The sequence below is a fragment of the Morus notabilis genome, unplaced genomic scaffold (assembly GCF_000414095.1).
Source record: "Morus notabilis unplaced genomic scaffold, ASM41409v2 Scaffold1285, whole genome shotgun sequence".
Classification (NCBI taxonomy): Eukaryota; Viridiplantae; Streptophyta; class Magnoliopsida; order Rosales; family Moraceae; genus Morus; species Morus notabilis.
Window position 1 is genome coordinate 480,905 of NW_010362783.1, and position 11,239 is coordinate 492,143.

The following is an 11,239-nucleotide window of genomic DNA, read 5'->3' on the forward strand; positions in this document are numbered from 1 at the left end:
GGCGCCCTCCGACAACTGACGATAGCCACCGAGCGACCACATTTCCGGCGACATCTCTCTCTGTCGTCCTTCATCTCCTTCAGTCGGTGTTGATGTCGGAGTGGGGGAGGGGGCTGTCGGGGGTGGTGGGCAGTGGAGAAGAGAGAGAAGAAAAAAAAAAAAAATGAAAACTGTTTTCAGAAGAATGAAAACGAAAACGAGAAAACGGATTTTTTTCGTTTTCATTTTTTCACAAAAAGACAAACGTTTTTGTTTTTGTTTTTTGAAAAGTTTTGTGCCAAACACGTTTTTAGAGTGTGTTTTCATTTTTTAGCTTCGAAAAACGTGAAAAACAAAAACGAAAACAAAAACAAACAGGCCCATAGTATTCCAGGCATTTCGAATTATAAGATTGAATGCTAATCACCTTCAATTTTAAAAACTGATCAGCCAATGATAAATCCTGATGCACCAAGTCAACCAACCTATGAAAGAAAGGAAAAAGTTATTATATGTTAGGACTTAGGAGTCATATAAATAAATTAATTATGATAAGTTTAGACATTCAATGAACAAAGTGCATATGTCAAGCGTAACCAAGCTAGGTAAGAAAATAAAAGTATAGGGAATACGCCATCTTTGGCTAAAGTGGTTGTTTCAATAAGACATCAAGAAGACTTACAAATAAAAATAAAATAAAAAATAAAAAAATTAGGGGGTGACAGATCAAGTTTCTGGTTGCCGACAGAATAAGCTGAGCCTGAGGCCAAACAGCAGGAGGATTTGTATACCATTGTTCTAGAAACACAGCCACACAAAGTTCAACTATTCTGGACAGCAAGTGAAGACAAGGTTTCACTTCAGTTCAGTGACTAACTGGCTTTTGATTAACCCCAATTTTGGCTTCCTTTCTGCTAGAGAAGGGAACAATTGTTCAATGCATGACAATAAAATAAGAGAGACTGTACTTGACACTTCTGTTCCTGAATAGTCAAAATTAATACTGACTACTGAGTATTGAATATCTCTTGTCACAAAACGTACAAGCTGTTTCAGTTGGTAAGACCCATTTACACCAAAGGTCTGGGATGGAATTCTGTCTTTACAAGTATCAATAAGTGTAGGATGGGAGGGTGCTAACTCCCCTTTTTTGAACCAAAAACTAAAAACTAGAAAAGTAAAGACAGAAAGATACTTTAGCAAAACATCAAGCAAAAACCAATAAATAAATGTGCGACAGAGCTGAAGAAGAAAGTTACAACATCCTTCCGACATAGGAATTCACGTCTTTAGAGATGGGGAACTGAAAGTGAAGCCACAAATTTCAGTCCATCCAACGAAAGCTCTACCCACCAAGACATCTTTCTTAATAAGAAACACAGGAAGGCATATTTTCAGAGATGGGAACTGATAGAGAAGCCACAAATACCCGTCCATCCAATGAAAGGTCATCCCACAGACACATCTTAAAAAATAATAATAATAATAATAATAATAAACATCCTGTATTGACACTGAAAACAATAGAAAGGAAACAAGAACTAAAGATCCACAAGAATTTCCGAAAACAAAAGGGAAATAGCATCAAATATTTGGAAAAAAATAATAATAATAATAAAAGAAAAGCCAAAGAACTCAATAACACTTCAAGACCCCACTACAAATTTCCATTTCAAAATAATCAAAGAAACGGGAAAATCTTTGGAAGCACCATATTTTTCTATTTAACTAAATACTACAAAACAAACTGTGCGTGAGCTCTTTCAGTAAAGAATGTTAAGTTATATGCATGACATGTAGGCATCCTGGAAATACTAAATGGATAAGTGAAGTGATTAAATCTGCTTGAAATTATACTATCATCAGTAAATGGCCCCTAAATAGCAAAATGCATAATAAATAAAACAAAAAACAAAAAAAACAAAAAAAGCAAGGTCTTATATAGGAAAGAAGGAAAAGAAATTTGGAGAGAGAAAAATTATTACGAATAAAGGTCCACATCGTCGATATTGATCAAAGCACCATTCAGAGCCATTAAAGACTTTCCAGGCGGGATCATTCGCTGGTTTGCAGTTATTTCATCCTTGACTGAATCATTAAGCTGCAAAACAGAAAACAAACATTTTGTGCTTCTTATTAAAAGAAATAAAAAAATTAAGGCACAATAAGTCAGCACTTAAACTGGAAATTCAATATAACATAATGCAAAATCTCCACACGGCGCATTATTTATATGAAACTTAATAACTGTAACAGACTTGTCTACCTTCATCCGTGATAAAGAAGAAACAATGTTGGGAAAATTTTGATTGATTTCCTCCATTGACCGCAGAGGATCCGAAGCCTGCACAATCCTCTGTGCAGCTTGATGTCCTAAATCTATTGAGAAGAAGAGAGAGAGAAAAAATAAAAAATAAAAATGACACGATCATACAAAATTGCTTGCAATTTATTATACTTGACACAAGAAAAGCCTATCAATAGAAAAACCTTTTAGTTCCCAAACATCAAGCATATCAGATATTGTTGTTGATAATAGGTGATCCCTGAAAGCCATTATCTCCGATGTCAGCTCAGGTTTGCGTTCCTGCAAGCAATAGGACAGAAAATAAATTATCATCACATTTAACTGTGAGTACAAAATTTATTAGAACAAGAAAAAAACAAAAAACAGAAGTTTTTAGCCCTCACATTTCCTGCCTTCATCTGAAACAAATTGCTCATACAAATTCATTTCAATATATATATATATATTCCTCCAAATTGGCACAAAATTTAACCTTCAATTCACATGATTAAATATTGACTATAGCATTTTCTATAATCGGACAAGTCTTTTGTATCTTTTTTCAATATCTTTTGTTGTTTTGTTGGACGACTTCTCCTCCACAGCTATACCTTTTCATTTCCTTTTTTTTCCCCTAATGAAAATTTTATTTTTAAGGAAAAAGGGTCTAAGATCCCCAGTGCTGAATCTGTGTGTTTGTGTATGTCTAATGAAGAGAAAAAAGTATGGCGGCTGCTACAGAAAAAGCAAAACAGTTTGCGATGTTTTCAATTAGTTCGTAATTATAATTCTTCATAAAGGAAGGGTGGAAAAAAGAAAAGAAATTAACAAGCATGCAGATACGATATTGTAATGCCAACTGGCACAACTCAGTTGAGACTACCAGTGTAACATGTGAACCAGAGCAATAATCTCAGCAAGTAACCGTAATAGTACATTTTTCTTTGTTGAAACATACAAACTATTATTACCAAATGGCCACTTGTTCCCAAAACCAACTAAAATTGATGTACAATTGCTGATGTTGAATGAGGTTACAATAAAGGAAACAAACCAGAATTTTAGAAAATATGAACCCTCTAACTTCTTGGCTGAGGTCTTCAGTATGAGGATCTTCCAATGTGATACCTACAACTCAAATCTCACAATTTTTAGGATCATTTCTTATGAATTACTTAATCACAACATAGATGCAAGAAACAGAACTTTTTCCATAAACATTGAGGACTTAGAGAAGTTTACTTCGCATAATTCATCTACAGACAATTAAAATTAGAACTTTTTCCATAAACATTGAGGACTTAGAGAAGTTTACTTCGCATAATTCATCTACAGACAATTAAAATTAAAACAAAAGCTTTATTATGACTCATCTGTTTTCCATCAACCAGTATTCTGCAGGTTATTTACTTTTTCTAGAGTCTCTTTTCAAAATTAGAAAACACACATATATATATATATAAACAACGAAGCGAGACCTACAACTGGAAGTGAGTAACAATTAAAATGAAGAGACACGATAATTGTATATAGCAAAACATCCTATGCAGTTCATGTAGAGACTCGGACAGAAAACATTAAAAACTCTCCCAGCTCCTTTTTCATTATTATTTTTTTTCTTTTCTCAACTACCTAAGGATACATTATCCTTGGATGTGTATGGTACTTAGGTTTTTATTCTTCAACAAAATTTGTCTCTCGTATAAGATACATAGTTCAAGTGGAAGAGAAACTTGTTTCATCAAAAAAAGCTTGGAAACCAATGAATTAAATGCAACTATTATCTCAAGCGACTTGGGATTTGCAAAGCTAAACAGTGCCCTCTATTAGGAATTCACACCATAAGCAACTAACAAAGAGACAAGAAAAGAAACGAGGAGATGACTACTAGTTACAGTGACTTGAAAGGTAAAGCACATTCAAAATAACAGAAAGAACAGTAGCATTCATCAGACATCACTACCTGCATGCATCAGATTTTATGAATTTTCTTTCAGAAAGACAACATGGATTAAAATAAATAAAATTTAAAAAAAAAAAAAAGAAACAGAAAAAAGAACCGCCTGAAATTCAACGTTTCTAACCTTTCTTTACTGTACTATCGTCCATAGCCTTATATTCCATATTCTTCAAAGCAAGCTCCACACCATAACCGCCCAAGTTTAAAGAATTTCGTGTACCAACACCACCGCAATGGCCAATTTTCGCTTCACAGCCAGAAGGTAATACAGGTCTGACAGCATACCTAACTTTTCCCTGGAAGTTATTATGGTTATAAAATCAGCTGTCTCGAAGGAAAATAAACAAATTCACACCTCTTCTGTAGGAAAAAGAATTTATTTCTACAAATTCGGAAGACCAAAAGTTCACCAAAACAAACAAAAAAACAAGACACAGAATACATGGTAAAAATCCACACAAAAAGAAAAGGAAGAAAAGATTACACAGTTTTTTTTTTTTTTTTTGAGGATTGCACAACATTTTTCCAATTCATAGAAATAGAATTTCAAACTATTTTTCTGTGAAAGCAAATAAAGAAGCACAAAAAGAACTACTCCAAAGGAACAGCTTTTTTATAAGAAACTTCCTATTATTGATTAGAAAGACAACCTCAAAGAAAAAAGGACAACAGGTCTTAAAAGAGAGATAAAACAGAAAACCCAAAAGAAAGAAACAGAAAAAATTTTCATTGGAAATTCAGGAATTTCTTTCCAATCACAACACACTCCAGATACAGAGAAACTGAATTTCTTAATCAAACTTTGGCTCTTCTGGTGACTCCAAACCCTGAGAAATTCTCAACAAACGAAACTCAACACAGAGAGATAGCCAAAAGAAACCAGCTTCACTCAGCAAATAATACCAAAAATTTAAGCCGTTGGTCAACATAAGAACAGGCATTAAAACTCTGCTCATCTCTTTTCTATAGGGGGAAAATAACAAGATGGAGAGACAGAAAACGCCATTTCCTTTGAGGAACATAGTAGTAAGTTTCTCTTACCCACGGATCAAACTTTTCAAAATGAAGTGAAAAGAATCATAGCTCACCTAATAAGAACCATCAAGCAAGCAATGCAAATAAGATATACAAGTGAAGACCCCCAAAAAATCAAAGAACCAAACCCTTAGGAATCCATCCCAGGACAGTTCTTCAATAACAGACAGCAAAGAGACATGACCTGGAGTTTCATTATCATTCAGATTTGGTAAAAAACTTGAAATTCAGTTAACAGACCAAGAAGACTAGAAGAGATAAAAATTCAAAAGAACATGCTAAATAAAGGCACGGAGAAAAAAAAAAGTTAGTACAAAAAATAGTAACTTAGGCAGCCAAGGGAAATCGACCTCGAAACACTTCTAGATGAGCCTCCAATATGCACACCAATAAATTATTATGTTGTACACTCATTATGTAATATATAACCATCCGAATCAAAGTCGACAACTATAATAGAAAATTTTACTCAGTTTAGAAGGCAACTAATATTAGCATATTTTTAATCCTGAAAGTTTTTAACTATTTCGGATAGTAAGCAATATAAAGTGCTGGATACAGAGACCATAAAAATCCAAAGCCCATTCCATTCTGTCTTAATCATAAATGCTATAAGTGAAAATACCTCTGTTATGTTTTATTACTCAGGAAAAACACTAATATATACAAGGATTGGATATTAATTGTATCTACCAACTAATACTAAACAGACTAAAAATAGGATACAATAAATAGTGCATCTAAGTAGCTATTATTAGAGAAGACGATCCTGGACACTTCTAACAAATGTGATGGGATCAACTACACGTACCATCATATTTTCTATCACTACAACAAAAAACCTACACTTTTAGAACACAAATCACGCAAAAACAAGCAACAAATAAAGAAAGTCCGACGCATCTCTAATACCAAAATAGTAACAAAATAATGCTATAATACAAGTTCTGGACCTCTTTAGCAGCTTCTACTAAGGTGAAATGAAACTCGCGAAAGCAATCGGTTCCAAGAGCCCCGTAAAGAATAGCAACTGGACTTCCAGCACTTGAATGAACATGAATGTGATCAAATTCAAAGAGTTCAGGCTGCTGAAATGAATCTACAGCTCTGGAAACAAGGAAACAAAGAAGAAGTGTAAGGAAATATGAAATGCGCAACTAATAAACCAAAAAGGGATAGAGCAATTCATACGGGTCACTAGAGCTCTGAAGCCATGATCGCAAGTCTGCAACATCAAAGAATAAGGTGCCCCCATTATCTACCCAGCAACATTTTCCGTTGGGGCTTTTTGGGTTCACACCAACACTTAAGGGATCTGACTTTTTTGTTTGCAACTGCTCATTTGTTTCTGAAATTCCCTCGCCAAGACTATTTTGAGTGGTTTCATCAGTCAAAGGAAAAGATGAAAGAGACTCCTCGGCTAATTGTCGGTAAAGCACCAATCTCGGGGAAGCTGATCTCAAAGTAAGAGTGAATTCGAATATCGAGGCCAATGGTTCACTTAAAAGAGAGCGTCCATGTCTTAAAATTTTCTTGAGACAATCCTTCGCACTATAAGAATCAGCATCATCGTTCTCCGAATGAAGCCATACCTCAATGAAGTCCCAGAAAAAGTCCTTCCATTCGTTAGATAATAGTTCACTGCAAGCAAGGCAAAACAGAATTTATCACAATCCAACAAAATGTTAAAAATATAGAAATGGCAGAATTTCTGGTTATAGGGTAATGCAGAAAAGTCGTACTGCAGCATATACGTATCGTAAGGCAGCTATCTGGCTACTTCGCTCAGAAGAAACGGCATAATTTGTCCAGGAGAAAATATTAAGATAAGACTGTTACTAAAATCACCTATGCGCTATCTTTATCGGATTTAGAGAAAATTATGTTTCTTTACTTGTTTGAATTAAAAGGCTGCACCATAATATCTCTTTGCTCACTTGAATAAGAAGTTTGAACCATAATATTTTCATTTCTGCCTTTTTCGACTTTGAACTCATTCTCCAAGCATTATGCTTTTCTCGCTACCGCAAAGTTCTCCTTAATAATAGCTTATTTTCTTCAATGAAAAATCTTTAGACAAATAAGAGATTTTTACCAAAAGATAAAGGAGAACAACACAATAAGATTAGACTCCTCAAAATAACAGCACTAGAGGAAAGCACACCAACAAAATCATAGACTACCCAAAAGAAGAATTAAATTTACCCTCAAGGATAAAAGAAATAATAAAAATAAAAGATGGATGTAGCACAAAAGATCACCCAGAAAGAAAAAAAAAAGTTTAAAAACCCGTAAGACAAGTTTCAGCATCAAGAAAATGAAATTTAAAACGATCAGTCTACAGCTCAACAAAAATAACTAATGCTAGTTTGCAGTTTGAACTGCGGTTCAAACCTTTTCGCTACACTGTTTTCTCTCTCAAAAAATTCGAATTTCTATTCAAACCCACTAAGCAAACGAGCTCTAAGCTTCATTTTAAGGGTGCAATTGGCAAAGTTTCTGGAATATTGTTTAAGTTGTACTTTTTTCATCTTATAATTCTCCGAAGAATGGACTGACTCCAACTGATAAATATAATACGTTACCATAAACCCAGTCAACTTTCCCAAGTATATGCATCAAAATATAAATTTCAGATCAGCAATGGATTAGAAAAAAAAAAAAAAAAGGGGAACAACCCTCAATTACCCAATTAAAAAATAGGGAAAAAAACTGAATTCAGACCAGAATCACAAAAAAAAGAAAAATGTACCCAGCTTCCAAAAGCAATGGAGTTCCGGACCACTTGGCCTGAACAGAAATCTGGACATTTTTAGGTCTTCGATTTTCGGCACAAACGGAACGAACCCCACAAAGTCCCACGAAGACGAGAACGATAAGAACACAAAACCCGGATCTAAAACGGGTCTCCATTATCTGCTTCAGTAAAAAGCAAAAAAAAAAAAGAAACGTAATTTCTAACCCAAAGGGGTTTGGATCTTTCAATGGTACATGGGTCCAAGTGGATCTGCCATTGAGGAATCGGAGAGTAAAAAAGCTCTTTTATTCTGGGCAGACTCAGACTTGACTCGCTCGGCGATGACCAAAGGAACGACTTCTTGAGGTTTGAGGGATATATTCGTCTTTATGTAAGAAGATGAAGGGTGTTTTGGGTAATCGAGAAACTCGATTACGACCACGTCGTACGATATGACGTGGAGGACGGTGATTGGATTGTGTTTTTTGAGTTTCGAAGGTTGGTGTGAACTGGTACTGAAAAAGTAAAAATAAATAATAAATAAATTATGCTAATATATCAAAGATTCTAAACTTTATTCTCTTTTATGTAATTTGACCTTGTACTGAAAATTATGCTAATTTAAACCTTAAACTCTTTACTGTCACAAATTTATTTATTTTTCAAATCGATTTAAGAGAGGGACGTGGATCTGTGTGAGGATATAGCAACAACGTTGAACGACGAATAAGTGGGTTTCAAGCTTGCCGGTGGAGATTTAGGTCTCGTTTATTTTATCGATTTGAATTTAGAATTCAAGTTTTGTTATAGTAAAAATCTCTCAAAAACAGTCACATTTAACTTTTTTGTTACAGTAAAAAATTCTCATATAAAATCACATCTCAACTCGAATTAAAAACTCACCCATTTTACTGTTCAAAAATCAATCTAAAAGTTCTCACCGGTCATTTTCACTCACATTTTTTAAAAACTCATGTTCTAATAATGTAACTAAATATTGGTTCAAATTTTATTCAATGTTTAGACCTTACACTACTAAACGCCAATTCAAATCATATAAAATTTAAATATTCAAACCCGCGAAGCGAAAGAGGTCTTCATAGATCTCAAATAGTAGCTTTTGAAATTCGTGTGAGAGGACAAAACGCTATAGATTGGCTATATTTATTCATATTTGCATATCCTAATTTTGGAGATTCAAATTTTATACTTGTTCAAATAACAAATTATAATCATTTGTACTCGATCAGTGTTAATTGTTCATAATAATTTTAAATACTTTTTTTGCAAGGTATGTAAACAGACGTGCCTGGGGCAATTTCATCAAGCTAGTAAGAGCTTGTAACAATGTTAATATTTAACACAAATAACACATATCACACAAAAAATGGAGATCGTTAAATAATTTAGTAAAAATGAAGATCGTTAAATAATTTAGTGTATAATTATTCTGCTAGCTCATTCACATGCAGTTACACAAAACTGAACCAAGAGATTATCATTTTAATTAAAATTAAATAGTATTTTAGTTTATCATCCTAAACAATTAGAATTTTAAATTATATCAATACTTTAAAGTCAAATTAACTCTGGACGTAATAGAGTTATCAAAAGACCTCTATGTCATCTACCACGTGTCAATTATGTTAATTTTTCCTCATCCTAACATAAGGATTCTTTTTTTCTAGCACACAACATAAGGTCCGCGTTTGGAATTCGTTCTAAAATTATTTTATTTTTTTGTATGAAAATGAAAATGAAAACGTTTTTAATCTCAGACATAAATCATTTTTGAAAATGTGTTTTGTAGTTTTATCAAAAGATTATTTTCAGTATAAAAAAACCATTAATGTCTCTCTCTTTTCATTTCTCTTTCATTTTACAATAAACTAAAAATCGTTTTCATTTCCTTTTTTTGTCTTTATTGCGCCAAACACCATTTTATAAACGTTTTTATTTTTTCTTTTTCAAAAAACGTAAAAAATAAAAACGGGATCAATTTTAAACATGACTAAAGAGTTTCTGTTTGGTATAGTATTTCATATTATAAAGAATGAATATTAGAAGACACGTTGTTATAAGGGTGAATTTTTTTAGACAAGAAAAAAAAAACATGCAAAGGTACGTAAAAATGGACGTGCCTGAGGATATTTAAAACGTGTGAGAGTAATTCTTTAACTTTACATTGTGTTTTCGAAAGAAAAAAAAATATTAAAGAAAAAAAAAACAACAACACTTTTGTGTATTAGTATAGCCCATGATTTAGACAAATCTCCAACGGAATGTGAAAGTCAATTTCGTATGACATTCTTAAGTCAATAAGAATATATTGTTCTAATAAAAAAAAGAATATATTGGTCCATTTCAATTATGAAGGTCTTTGAACTATATTTATAAATAAATAATAATGTGTGAAAAAATAACATACGCAATTCAAAAAATAATAATACTAACAATAAGATGCAATGATTATAAGTTGAGGTTATGTATCCAAAATGCTCTTAAGTCTTTATAGATATATCAATATTGAATATGTATATATATATATATGTGCTAACTGCATTAAATAGGAGATAACTACTACGTTATTAATAATGAAGCTATAAGTTAACTAAAGAGAACTGGCTTCTGAAGTAGAAACCCCATTTCTCTCTCTCTTATATTTTTTTTTCTTATCATAAGGAAGAAGGGAAAATTTAAAGAGCAATAATAGAAGGAAATATGTTGCTTATAAATGAAGTAACAAAAAAGGTCGGTCGGTCAAAAATGTGATTTCATTTGCTGATCATTCGGATGTAAATTTTTAGTCGTTTTGACTTATGTTGCGTTCGGTAACTCAAACTCAAATTCAATACTCGAGTTTGAATTCGAGTTATGAAACATCACCTACTCCTTGAATTCTAATTACTCGAATCCGTCTACTACGGTGTAGATTCTCTACATGCAGCCTTTTCACAGGCGCGTATTACCATTGCATGTCATCCCTCCTTTCTTTCCAAAGTTAGTTACTGCTGCTGGGCTCACGAGAAAGGGAAAAGAGCTCTCTCTCTCTCTCACCATCTCCCATATGCTACAGTCGGATTCCTTGAGAAAGGTTCCAACCTTCAGCGGTCGCGGATGCAATTTGATTCTCTAGGCTTGTGCAAATCGAGGGTCCCTGATTTTTCCCTTCATCATTCACCCATAAATCCCTCAAAGACCACCCTTTTTTCCTGATTCTGAAACAAAGAACAAAAAAGAA

The 11,239-nt window shown here is 33.3% G+C and overlaps 1 protein-coding gene across 2 annotated transcripts in view; it reads right to left on the minus strand.

The window, feature by feature from the left end:
- LOC21399764 (UDP-glucose:glycoprotein glucosyltransferase) overlaps nt 1–8,308 on the minus strand; it is a 20,760-nt gene extending 12,452 nt beyond the window's left edge. For both annotated transcript variants that reach the window (XM_024168670.1, XM_024168669.1), the window contains exons 1-9: nt 8,014–8,308; nt 6,453–6,902; nt 6,215–6,368; nt 4,351–4,522; nt 3,321–3,394; nt 2,470–2,566; nt 2,246–2,358; nt 1,965–2,080; nt 407–464 (exon numbers count right to left, since the gene is read on the minus strand). In XM_024168670.1, the coding sequence (XP_024024438.1) occupies nt 407–464; nt 1,965–2,080; nt 2,246–2,358; nt 2,470–2,566; nt 3,321–3,394; nt 4,351–4,522; nt 6,215–6,368; nt 6,453–6,902; nt 8,014–8,174 (1,395 nt within the window). In that variant the 5' untranslated portion in view covers nt 8,175–8,308. The remainder of the gene's footprint in view (nt 1–406; nt 465–1,964; nt 2,081–2,245; nt 2,359–2,469; nt 2,567–3,320; nt 3,395–4,350; nt 4,523–6,214; nt 6,369–6,452; nt 6,903–8,013) is intronic.
- Nucleotides 8,309–11,239: the final 2,931 nt, after the last annotated feature.